Raw genomic sequence first — 14,300 nt, forward strand, 5'->3', positions numbered from 1 at the left:
CTTATCTCCACCTGCCCTGCTGTAACCCCTGAGCTTCCACACCCACACACACAACTGTCTCAGTATTTCAACTTGCCGCTTCCAACTGCAACCTGTTTCCATGTGTTTCTGTGTGTTCTTTCCTTGATACACTTTCTGAACTTACATGCCAGTTACCTGTTTTGTTTTTGTTGCCGTTATCTGAACCTGCATCTTATTTCCTCTAAATCTTGGTCACCTTTGTCTTTACTACAGCCACTTCTCCGAACCTGCCCGCCATCTTCCTCGTCCTTCCTGTGCCTCATACCTGTACACTGACACAATGAGGACAAACTGGGGTCAGATTAAAAAACACATGAGTTAAAAGGAACTTGGAACAGGCCTGCCCACACTTGGTTAAATACAACTGCAACTGACCATAATTTACCATCTGAAATAACAAATCAACCACAACTACACACTTTCCCTCCTTACCTCCCCTTTGCATTGCCTCAGCTGAAGGACGCCACAGACTCTGCCAGAGCACCATCTAACATGACATCTGCCTCAAGGATTTGTTCCACTGAAAAGCCATCTGAAAGCACTGGTGCTGATACAGTGCTGAATTAGAAGTTCTGCTCCTGTGTGAGTCCCGGTCTGGACTTCAGCCAGGCACCGTGAGCCCCCACGTGCAGCAGTTCATCTTGAACTTGGCACAGGAAAGAGAACTCAACCTGAAATGTGATTATGAAGCATCTTTCTACCTCATTGCTTATAATGAATCAAGTGTAGCACCCATTTTGTTTGAGTGAAATTCTAATTTCATGCCTAAAAGAGCACATAATCAGAGGATGAGATGAAATAAGCTGATTTCTTACTTTCTCTTTAAATGTAAAGAAATCCATGGAATCTGCCTTTTCACTGGTCTGGATCTAATATCCAGGCAAAGAATTATAAAAATAAATTGCATCACACACACATAACACTTGTAAATAACATTATTCTGCAAATAGCCACAGTAATTCATTTTATAAAGCACCAAGGTCAGCATTGTGATAGATAATCAGCTACATCCAGGCCACTCTGGTCTTTTCCATTTTCAGAAGTAAATTTCTGGTGAATGTGCCCAGCACTGACTTTGATTAAAATAAATGAGAAAATCCATTTGTAGAGGACCTCCTGTTCCTCCACCCTATATGAACCTGCACCCTAATAGATAGTGAGACACACTGTGCTTTCTCTTGTGTATTGCTACATGCACACTCCCTTATTTTCTCTTGCCTGTTTTTTTTTTTACAAATTTTGTTTCAAACAATAACACAAAGTATTGGTCTTTCAGTCAGGATTTTGTTTTGTTTTGGATTAAAATAATGATCTTGAGGCCTAATATGAAGGCACATACTCTTAATAGTGGATTTTTTTTCCAAAATGGTAGCAGATCCTGTCAGGATAGAAGATTGCAATCAAATACCTCATTTATTTCCCAGATGAAAGCTAGTGTTTTAGGATGAACCTAACCTCGGTGCTAGGTTTTGTGACACATTCATTCTCTCTATTTTAATCTAAACATTTTGCATGTCTGGCTTGTTTTCTTACCACCTGCTCCTCAGCTCTTAATCAGGCTAGAAACTCAAATTAAACATTTATATTACCCAGAGCCATTTATTATACTTATTGTGTGAAGGTGAGACAAAATGCATGCTTTGGAATACAGAACAAGTCATTTGGGTGACTACAAACTGATGTTAAAATGTAACCTGACAGAGGGCAGCAAAGATCCATATGCCTACACTCAGATAAGTTAACACATTTCTTTACATTAACCAAAATATTTCTATGTGTTGATATATATTTTTTTCAGTTTAGAAAAATTTGGTCCTCAACACAATTTCAGCACAGATCCAGGATGGATTTCTAGTTACCTAGTGGTAACCTGACAGAGAAAAAATAACTACTAACTAATGTGAACAGATGATTCACTGCATATTAACAGCCACCAATGGAAATGACAATCGTCACCATTACAAAACATTTGTTGCGTTAATCATACTGACTCTTTATTGTGATTTGTAACGATACAAAAGCTACAATTGTTTCCCAATAGTTTGTTAATCTTAGCTAAGATTTTTTCCCAGGATGCAGCTGCTGTGTTTGTGTATTTTAATAACACAGTATATCTCTATACTCTTGATGTCACTTCAGTCTTTTTGTGCAGAGGAAGAAAAAAAAAAATTGAAGGTGAAGAAGCAGGGAGCATGCAAGTGTGTGTGTATGTCATCATCGGGTTTAAATATATATACTCTCATGTGAGTCATTGTCAGTTGTGGGCTTGAAAATAACGCTGAGGTGTTTCCTGGGTCTCAGATGGTATACGATTCTGCTGGGTGAGTCAGTATGCCGTCAACAAGAAAAAAAAAAAAAAGCAGCATCAGTCTCCTTGTCCTCCCACTCTGTCTCTGGGAATCAGGCGAAGCTCTGAGCCGTGTTTTAGAAACACATTCCCTACAACACAAGACAGAGCACTATATAAAGATTGTAATCTGTGTGCTTTTATGGTCTGCTCCAACACACTAGAAGCTACATGTCAACTCACCAGTTTGAAGACAAACTTGACTGATTTCTTAAAAAAAAAAAAATTAACATTTCTACCCCCAGAACAATGGTATATCTAAAACAGTGATGAAAAAATACAGACAACCACTTTTTGCATCTGATTAGGTTAAATTTAAGGAATAGAATCTCAAAGTAAATTAATAGAGTTGTTTAAAAAGTTGCACACAAGTGGGGTTATTATTTTTTTGAGTACATGAGCTAGTTCATTTGAATAATTTATAGTATCATTATGGAACCACAGATAGCAGTTTCATTCATAAATGTGTTCATTCAACCTCCAATCATAATGAGATCATGATTGTCGAACTCGTTCCCAGGACCATCAGTGTAAGTGCATCTCTGTTATGCCACAGAAAATGTCTGACATTGGCCTTATAAAGATGTGTGAAAAGAAAACAGTTGTGTAGACCAGATCAGTTTCCACGGTGCACTCAAGCCTGTGAACATGAAGCAGAGTGGCTGCTGTGGGTGAAAAAAAGGAAATCTGACAGAGGTGTCTGAACTGAGGCTATTCTTAGCAGCACACACAGCATGAATGTTATGTAGATATAAAAGCTGTTGTGAATGCCCATCACCCATCCTTGTCTTTAGCAGAAATGACCCAACCTTGCCTGTGGTCAAAGCAGATATATTTTTTTAATCCTGTTCTATGCAGAAAATCCAGTCATGGTGACTTACATAAGAAGAGGGTGGGTTAAACTTCAAGTATGAACCTCAGGGAAACACTAAGGATGCTGATGCAGAGAAAAAATGATTTACCAGGGCTCAGCAATAATGTGGAAATCAAAAGTCATGTGATTTCTGATTAAACAGCTTGGCGCATCTAGTTTTGGAGGTCACTTTCTAATTGAATTTAACATTAAATACTGCTTCTGTGAGCAATGCATCACTATTCATGGCTCAGTAAACACCATTTTCAGACAAACATCACTGAGGCCTGCTCAAACAAAGAGATGTCCCTTAACATCATTTCAACAACCCAGGCTCACGTTTAAGGAATTCAGTTTCATAACGCAGGTTTCATTAAACCCAAGTTACGTTACCATGGCAACCCATCCTATCAGATACGATTACTCCTCATACAGCTTAACAGGGTTTGCCTCAATTTCATCATATTCAATGCTTCGACGTTTTGCACTTTGCACCATTTTATTTCATTCTAGTTCTCGGTTGCCTTTCTGACCACACTCAACATTTATATGAATGCTGCTCAATGCTTCATCCCATGATTACGCTACAATATGACAAGGGACAGATTGGGTGTAGCTGATTTTTTAAAACCCAGACAGTGGTAACTGTTTCTGCCTGTTGTTAGAATATATTTAATGTATATTTATCATACATTTCTCTCTGTTACAACCTTATCAACTCTCACATTGTGGTCACATCTTTTACATGAGTTAATAAATAACACTGATTATTATCCTAGATCACTGCTTCATGTGATTGGCTTTCTGTATGAAGCCTTTAATTTCTTTGGCTTCTTTGTGTGACAACACGGAGAAGTCACTGCTGCCAAGGGCTTTATCAAAGCATTCGTCACCGTTTTATTAACAACACAGGACTGGCATTACCTAATCACATTATGAAACATGCTTTATTCAAGTTCTTTATTAATTCCTTGTTATGTTATTTGTGCGTTGATGAAATCACACTGACAAGAAAACTAACACTAACCAAAGTAAAAGCGATATGTCAAATAAAAAAATAAATAAAATAAAAGCACCTAAAGAAAACTGAATGTTACACTTTTTTGAATTGGCTCTTCTGGACATAGAACAATCAGCAGTGCCTTTTTAAAAAAAAAAAACAAAACAAAACAAAACAAAAAAAAAAAACTTGCTTCTCAAAGATTTCTTAAGAAAAAACAACTCACCTGCGGTCTGGGCAGGGTTGATTCCTATTCCATCTACAACGTGACAATGAAAGAAACAAAACAATGTAAATTGAAAATATGACACAAATGATCAGCACAGAAAATAGTTACAATTTACAATAATTAATCACCAGTTTATCCATTAGGCAATGCAGGGCAAGTTTAGATGTATAGCACATTTCTATATACAAGTCAGACTCCAAGTGTTTAACATAATGCAGAGAGCATCAAAAGATAATCTGCATAAAACTTCAAAATGCAAATGAAAAGAAGAATAAAGGAAAAATAAAGGGAAAATAAAATATGTAAAATATAAAATGAAAATACAGAAAAGTTTAATAAGAGAACAGACTTTGATAAAGAAGGATGTCCCACTAGCAAAAATGAGAGTGCGCTGCAGCAGCAGGCAATGTGATGTCTAAAATAAAAGACTAGTAATTAACTCTGCACTGATAAAAGTGGAATTAATATTTGACATGGCAGTCATAGCTCTGCAGATTTAACACAGATCTCATCTCAGTGCAACGTAGAGCAGTCATATGCCCAATAATTTCCTGCAGCCCTGTAAAAATGTCCATGTTTTCAAACAAGTTTCAATATGTGAGAAAATACATGCTCTTTCTCTATTGCAGAGCACTGACAGTACAGAGCAGAGGTAAACAAAAAACATGATCTGGTTTTATGTGGCCCTGCAGTTTAAATGATGGGGAAACAATGACTAAGCTGACAGTTTTCCTTCTAAACAGCCACAAAGACAATTTATTGTAAACTGCTCCAGTGATTACTATAATTGGGGTTACAAATGTCCAACAGAAATGCATCTGGATAAATTGTAATGAATACTTCTACATTTTACAAGCATCTGTATATGCATTTGTTGGGTAGATGACAAAAACTGTTGACTGATAGGCCATTATTTTGTCACTCAGACCTCAAACTGCTTGAATTTAATTTTAGCCTCAATACTTAATGGTGTAAGTGAAATAATAAATTATCTATCAACTGAATTATTAAGTCATACTAGCAAGTAAAGTAATGACATGAATGACAATGTTTTACATCTTTACTTTCTGTCTGATCTAAGCTCTAAGTATTTTACATGCCTTTAACGTGGTTGTGTCAATTATGGGTCAATCAGCATTAGTGGGTTTTAGGGGCCATGAAAAGCATATTGTTGCAATTCCCAGTGGTTTGTGATACAAATCAATAAAGGTCAGCAGAATCGCATAATATTCAGCAAAAGCAGAGGCTGCTGCTGCTATGAGCACTGATCTACTTGTTATGGTTGAAATTTCTACACCCACTGGACGTTTAAAGCGACAGAAACAGCTATTTTCTCCTTTGTAGCTTCAGGAATGGAGATTAAAAAACATAAATAAATTTGCCATTTATTCCCCATGCAACGTATAGTAATCTAGAGGACCTGCTTTTTTGAGACTGCACTGAAATAACCTGAAGTAAGTAAGTACAGCAGCAAGACGACTCTGCAGGAAGGTGTTTTTCTCAGATCTTGATTTTAAAAAATAATCAAATAGCAAAACAACAATGACTCTTGACAAATTACCTGTAAAATCTTTTTACATTGATTTGATAATTCTATTCAGATAATTCAAACTGCAGGTAAATCATTTTGACTTTCAGTGGTAATATAATCATAAAAGAAGAAGATGACAATAGGTAAAAGTTATCGTGTTTGGGCTTACTGGTAGACTTTTTAGACTGATGATTATGATACTGCATATCTATATCTGACTCTACGATGTTTCATCCCACCGTCACACTGCAGTGTAAAGACCAAGTTGAGAACACCCTGATTAAATCTCTCCAGTCTATTGTTTATTTGTTTTTAAACCCAGCTGAGTTCCCACACATCTGTCAAAATACATGGTTTCCACAGCAAAGACTCTCTGAAATTAATACTATGGCTGTCAAGCTAGTTCACATGTCACTTCTGTACTTGGAGTAGTTTTCTGAAAAAAAGAAAAAAACATTTTAGTGAAAAGACTTTTTCTCTGAACTCACACTCACCATTTGTTATTATTGCACTAGTTGCTGGCGGCACTTTGAACTGTAAACAAAATGAAACAGAAAAAAATGATCACACTCAAAGGCCCCACTACTAAAATTTACAACAGAAGCTCCCATTTGACATGTTGACAAAAATATTTTGGCTAAATAATCAGGGACAGGATGCTTCCTGATTTCACTTTGCCTAAAGACACAGTGTGAATACATTACCTTCAAGTGAGAAAGCTTCATTCATTGACTCGGGTCACTGAGATTCTCTAACTTTGATTGGTGACAACTTCCATACAGGGGCTTTAATTACAGTGTCTTCTAAAACACATTTGGTAAAGCAAGAGAAAAGACAACGCTGTGTAACGTATTTTGCTTTTAGTCTTTGGCCTGTTAACGTTCACGCTTGTCAAACACAGTGTCTGCAATTTCCCACAAATTGAGGCCTGCAAGTACACATACATGTACACTCACACTCACACGAGAACGCCCGAGGGGAAGGTAGCCATGCTTAAATTTCTGGAAGGAAATCACTCAGCATGGTCACAATACATGTCCTACTTCAGAGATGTGGGCTGCTGGGATTTATAATGACATGATGAAGGGGAGCAGCCTGTCACTGAGGAGATAACGTTAGCAAAGGGCTGCTCACCATACTACCACCACACACAAGCAGCACATGGAATACAGTTCATATCAAGAATGAACGGGTGTTAAAGGAGCTTCGTTGATGGAACTGGTGGGAAAAATATACACCTTTCAGGTTTTCGTCCATGACAGTGTCTTCTTTTAAACAGCGCGCTCTTTTACTAGTTAAAATGGTAAATATATTCCAACTCAAAAGCCTCTCTCGTTTAAAACAAGCAGTAAGCTTACCTCCTCAGCTGCAAACTTCAAAACTGCTGTGAATGGTGTGCTCTCTGGTACACTTAGTCTGTAACAAAATATAAAAACCATAAAATATACCCTTTACTTTATTCACAGTGTTTTACTACTGGCTTTTTTTAAAGCAGGAATATCACATTAATAAAGACAATTTCTCAGCCATTTGACCTCAGATTCAAATGACATGCACAAAAGCTGCCTTTTAGTATTTGAGCACTGATCACATGCACATCAACAGCTCCAGAGGTGCAAATCTGTGCCTGGCCACTAAATGCAAATTCACTGAAAATAGGAGAACAAAGGGAAAATTTCCTTAAAGGGCAGAATTGCACGTAACGTTATTTCTGTCAGAGGCACATATGTCAGAGAATATAAGACCATTTATGGCATGAAGAGATGCTTCTCCAATGATTCCTGTAAGGCAGTTTTTAGTGGGGAGTGTAGACTGGGAGGTTATACAAAACACAAACCACATATTTCAGATCTGGCCTGTCGTGTATAAACAGACATATCCTGCTGAGATGTGAGATAAAAAAAATTTAAAAAAAAAACACAAGGCCAAAGATGCAGTCACCAAGTAAGGCAATACTGAAGGAGCTGAGGTGGTAGACTGCAAAATCAATCAACACGGCACAGACAGTCAATATAGCAGAGGAGCAGCGTAGCTTCAGCATATCTGAGTGACAAAAAAGCCTTGCCAGATGCTCTTAACTGAGAGTGAGTGGTAACTTGTTTGAATGTGACTGGTGATCATAAAAATAAATGGAATTAGATTGATTATGTACTCAAGTTTACTCCTCTGTGAGATTTAAGGTAATGCCTCATTTACTATCATTATTATGCTTCTATTCAAACTAAGACATTCATAGCTTCAGCGGGGTCATGTCTGGCCTCAGCAGAAAATTCACAGCTTGTTTCAGCAGTCTACGTGGCCTCAGTATTTTACAACCATCTTTTTGTAATTGCAAAAATCAAAATGTGGAAAAGAACAGTTGACATCTTTGTGTCAATATGACCTGTGACTGCTAAGCTGCTATCTGCAATAACATAGCTCATCCCAGCACAGGACACATAAAAGAAATAAAAGAAATTAGTCTAGGGGTCCACATACTTTTTCCAATTTGCACTGTAAATGTTTCGGAAACATATATAAAACTACAACTTAGATAAACAACTGACCACATATTAAATTCATATGTAAAAACATTTAAATCCAAATGGTTTACAAATGTTTTCTTTCCACCTTATATACATGTGGTTCAAAGTTATATAGGTATGTGCCTATGTATGCATGTGTGTATGCACACTGATTAAGCTGTTTAATATTTTAAAATTAGATCTCTTCTTGATCTATTGATACTTCTCTGTTTTAAAGTTGTTTTGCTGTTTTGTTATTGTCTTATAATATTATAGTGATAGAAAGGTTTATTAGTTATTGTCAGGGCCCTGGTTACACCTGAGAAATCAAAGCTGTCACAAAGATAAATCATCTCAAAGCGACATTAGTTTCATTGATGCCATTTTGTAAGACCAAATGGGATTTGGTCAGGCTGACTTGATGTAAGCAAATATTAACTATACTAAAAATAAAAAATATATATAAAAATAAATAAAGACAAGAGACAGTTATGTGGTGTGTTCATGGTCCGCATGTGAATCTCAGCTTTACACTGACAGATGTTCTCTTATTCAAAGTTTCCTTAGCTCTGCTCAAACACATTATCGCAGGTTTCTACAATACCAGCACATATCTGGATTCACACTAAGATTCAACCAGTGTTCAATATGTTGAAAATGTTAGCGAGGCTATAAAGCTGCGACTGCTGAGCTGTCAGTGTACTCACACTTTGTATGGCAGCCGGGGGTCCGACGTCAGGGTGATTTTGAACGTTACTTTTGACCTAAAGAAGATGACATGATGAACATCGTTAGCGCCTTCATGTTGACTTATAATCAGAGAATATAATCAGGGAGAAGAACAGAAAACAGAGCTAACACTCACATGATTCCGGCGAACCGACTCGGACTGAAATATGTTTATAGAAACCCGGAACCACCGAAGGACCCATACATACACGTCATCCATGTAGCATCATTTTGGACACACATTTTTGTGTGTTTATTGGCTTTACACGTATTGTGGTATTTTAAAAAAAATCATATTATTTGCGTTAAAATTGCATGTTAGGTTTTTTTTTAAATAAACGTGTAGATTGTGTTAATATCTGACAGGCATTCACACTAAACAACTATCATGTGCCGTAAATGACAACAGTAAGGCGCAATAAGATTTCTTTAGGGCGTGTGTTTGGATCAGTGGAGATGGCTAAATGACTGGAAATGTCTCTCAGGTAAACTTAAATTAATCTTTGATTTTTCTAACAGAAGGTGTAGACCCAGTTTTTTTGCTGCAATACAAAAAATTAAGTTCCTACTGAGCTTTCTCTCCAAGTGTTTTGATTCAGAAGCAAAGAAACTTGGCAAGCAGATAGGCCCATACATTATTTTGATTGTTTGCTGGGCTGAACATTTTTATCAATGACACGATTCCCCAGTGATTCTGAAAATATCAACAAGTTTTTTAAGCATTTTTTCCACTTTGACAAATAAATAGTTATAATGTTTAGGTTTCTGTTTAATGTACATGAATGACTTTCGATAGACATTAAAGCATAGTTTTCTATTGCTAGTTCATACAAATATGCAAGAGGATGTAAAATTACATAATTGCGGCTAAAGAAAACAGTCATGTTCATGCTTGTATGGTGCTTGTGTGTAACAGATAAACATAAGTCCTGAACCAAATATTTGTTTTAGTTAATGCTGAGTTAAAGTACTGGGTGTGTAAGATTATGTAATTATGGTTGATTGGTAGCATTTTAGCATTTCACCAGCAGTGTCTTTTTCAGCAGTATCATCTCATCAGTGTGAAAATCTAGTGTCAAGGTCAGCGACACAAGCTGTTGACTGTTCTCATCAATCCAAACAGCAATGATGAATCAGGCTAAGACGTCTGGCTCTGAATGATTAAACATCTGAACAGTTGGTGATGAATGGGCATGTGAACTTTCACATGAAAGTGTATGCGTAGAGTGCAGCCTCTGATTGTGTTGGTCTAATTAGAACGCAGTTCTCCAGGGGTGTATATTATTGTTCAATCATATAATCAAAATGTCTTATCAGTCTGTTTATAGTCTACATATATATTGATCAGTTAAGACAACAAGTGTGTTTGTGTTGTCTTTAATACAAACGCAAGATATATTTCATTTGCTGTCAAACAGTTATAAAGAATGAATTCTGCCTCAGATTAAAACCAGGATTGGGCTTCGTGAGACTTCAAGTCACAGTGAGAGGAAAACTGGACTGGTGTACAACATAACATACAGTAGTTGTGGGAAATCGCAGAGTAAACAATAGAAACAGGGGACATTAGCTTTTTGTAAAGAGCAAAACTGGCCAGAGCATTGACCGGAGAGGGTCAAAGGTCACTAAACGGCGAGGTGACTGTGATTGAAGCTCCACAAATAATGGACAGGTTGGCAACTGGATCAAAGCCGTTCAAAAAAAAAGACCAACATGTACAACTGAATCCTGTGACAGTATGTAAGTGAAGCTTAGATTATTTTGTTATATGCATGAAATTAACAAATTATATCTACACAAAATATGACAAATATGGGTTCAATTCTTGATGCAGTATTGCCATTAGAGAGCGAGTGAGTGGGTGATGCAGTATAGGCAGTGAAATGACAACCTACAAGGAGAATGGGAGCAGACTTATTATGATGACTCAGAATTCTAGTACAGACACTCAAGCACACATCTCTGAGATTTCAGTGGTAGGTCTTCCCCTGAAAGAAGTACAAATGCAGGGGAAGATGTGAAAAGGCTGGAAATGGAACAAAGGAAGACAGCGTTTATTCTGGCATATGAAAAAAAGCAAGTGTATAGAGAGATGTGGCATGCAAGCAAATGAGGAAATATATCTTGTAAAATCTTGTTTTAAAGTAAACAAAATTTTTTAGATAGCTAATGTCTGCTAGGTCCAGACATGGAAAATATGGGAATCAGGAGATCTATCAAACACTTCCTTTTATTTTACATTTTACAGATCACATGAAAATGGACTTAGTTCTGCATATTTTGGGTGCAGTAAAACATTTTAATGAAGCAGTCAGACTTGAGGCTCTTGCTTGATCCTGTTCTCCTTGATCATAAAGAGAATGACCTAATCAGGAAGAGGTTCAATACCAAAACAGATTTTTCAGGTACTGTCTAAATCCATCATTGTAAAGAGGAAATATGTGCTTTGAAGCAGTAAGAATGGATGAAAATATGACAGTCATCCATAATCTGTTTGTTCTACGTCTGAGAGTGTATTCAAAATGCAAAACACAGTGGCTGCATTCATTGCACACTGATGGAGCTTATTAACATACTAAAAGCGGGTCCCTTGGGTAGAGAGAAAGATAAAAATAGCATTTACCTGTAGAAATAAACAGTAATCAATAACAAGCAGTTAATGCTGCTGTTTATGCAGGTAAGCACATGCACACACACATACAAACAATCAGCTGTGCACATATTTGTGTACAGTCTATTCATAGTACATGTGCTAGAGTGCATGCAGCAGCCATCATTTTACTTATTGAAAAAAGATGCTGATGAACCATTTGTATAATTGAAATATTGACATGATTGTATCCTCTCACCCACAGGAAAAGGGCATAGATGTCATGGTAACCCAGTAAGTACAATCAAAGCATCATTAAACATATCACTGGTAAGTTGTGCAGTGTGTAAATAAAATTATGTGTCTACAGCCACTGTTGAAGAACTCGGAGACTTACAAACACATATTATTCTCCATTTATATGTAGGACATTCTGATTCTAGAAATACTCTGTGACACCCCCTCAGTAATCCTTTTGAGTTTCAAGTTGTTTGATTTTTGTGCACTGCTTTCCATACAAGGTTTTTGGATTTTGTGTTTTTCATTTCTACCAGCCAGATTAATCAGCATGGCTTTTGTATGATAGGTAGCTTTAAATGCTGTGCAGTTGACCTGAGAGATATATATCAGCATCAGTTATGTATCACCAATCAAGATTAAATGGAGATATGTAAAAAGCCTACACTTTTCTTTCATTCATTTCCTAACCTCACCTCTAGCTGCTCTGATTGCTGAGATTGCCCGAAAAAACACCATGTTTGATAAACTGCATATTACATGTTTGGCTCCTCAATTTCCTTCACAGTTGAAGTATAGACTCAGGAAGTCTATAGCTTATAATATATGGCTTAATAAGGAGCTCCTATAACCTCTGAGCAGAACATTTTTAATATGATATTAGATTTAAGGCTCAGGATTAGCTTATCAAACCATACCTGCAACACTGGAACAAAAGGGCATCAAGAGGGTAAACCATATCACAGTTCAGAGACTTAATTTGTTGAAAGTGTCTTTCACAAACATCTACTATGATAGTCTGAAAGTCAAAGTTTAGGATAACTAAGTGCTATGAAGCTGCAGATAACTGAGTGTATCTGTCATTACTTCTTTTCCATGGCTTCCATACTGACTCTTGAAATTTGTGCTAACTCTTCCATCACATACTGTTAATATATGTTGACTGAACAACAATATTGTATTATATTTAGAGCTCATCCAACTCTTACGTACAATATTTCATACTTTTGGTTTTTTAACATATTTTAAAGCAAGGAAAGCAAATGGAAATTTCCAACCATACTGAATAGGTGAGCATCCTTCTTTGTTTATTTAAAAAAATCATGATGATGTATAATCTTCTCTGAAAACTACTGAGATACCTCAGGAGACAACTTCCCCGTGTCACTCTTCTGATGTTTACTTAGTTTGCATAATCCCTGTCATATTGAGCTGTAATTAAAGTTGAGCTGAGGAATACGTTGCCTGTTAACACAGACAGGACATGATAGGAAAAGGGAAAAAAACAGCTTTTCCAAAAACGCTGTCCACTAAACTCAAGGAACAATTATAACGTGTTGTTTGTATACAGTGAAGAACTCTGAGGTATACCACGCTTGTTCTGTTGTCTCATAATGTTATTAATATTATTGATCAATCTGTTTAACCTCCCTGTTGTTACTTCATTCCCAAGATACTTTCCAGGAGACGACTCATTTTCCTGTGGTACGCTGAGCCCAAACAAAATGAATCACATATTCAAGTGAGAGGCCAAATATATTTATCATTAAAAGACACTAATGCAGGCGCACACAGTTACAAAAATCTAATGATGCATGACAAAATAATTTATTAGGTGCATGCACTGTGGGTTTAGAAAATGAAAACCAACTGCTAAGAAAAATTGCTTGTAAATATTTAATATTTGCATTCAAACATTATTCTTTATAAGTACTGCGCAGTATTTCATTTGATGGTTGACACTTATTCAATGAAAAAATATATTTGTATCTCCCAGCATGACCCTTGCTTCTCACACACAGCGCATATCTATAATCTGCAGTCAGTAACATGCCAATAACAGCCTGGTGCTTAGGTAGCAGGTGAGTAAAAGGGTGTCAGTGTTTGTGAAGATGGAAGCACATTAAAGAACAATAGCCAGAAGAAGACAAGCATCTACTTTGATTGCATGCTTCATTCAAAATGGATTGAATGTTACTAGGAAGAGCACCCAACCAGTGTGTAATGGGTGCATGAATACCTGAAAGTAACGAGTAGACTGATAGAGAACAATGTGAAGCTTATGCAGTGTAAAGGGAAGAGAAGCTTGAAAAGATGAAAACAGAAGGCAGCAGTCAGGCATTAAGACTGGTGGTGGAAGTCTAAAAATGTTGCGTGATGTGTGTGTGTGTGTGTGTGTGTGTGTGGTCTGAGTGACAAATCAACACATCAGACAGAAAAATAGCTGGAGCTTCATCACTATTATAAAAAAAGGTGTGA

General features: G+C 36.8%; 1 protein-coding gene across 1 annotated transcript; it reads right to left on the reverse strand.

The window, feature by feature from the left end:
* Positions 1-1,593: 1,593 nt before the first annotated feature.
* On the reverse strand, positions 1,594-9,409 carry ufm1 (ubiquitin-fold modifier 1). The gene is made up of 6 exons (XM_026329087.1): positions 9,351-9,409; positions 9,193-9,249; positions 7,340-7,397; positions 6,476-6,515; positions 4,448-4,480; positions 1,594-2,460 (listed from the first exon to the last, which is right to left on the reverse strand). Coding segments are annotated over exons 1-6 (264 nt in total). The 5' UTR covers positions 9,353-9,409; the 3' UTR covers positions 1,594-2,386.
* Positions 9,410-14,300: the final 4,891 nt, after the last annotated feature.

This window comes from Mastacembelus armatus, chromosome 14, assembly GCF_900324485.2.
Source record: "Mastacembelus armatus chromosome 14, fMasArm1.2, whole genome shotgun sequence".
NCBI classification, from domain to species: domain Eukaryota; kingdom Metazoa; phylum Chordata; class Actinopteri; order Synbranchiformes; family Mastacembelidae; genus Mastacembelus; species Mastacembelus armatus.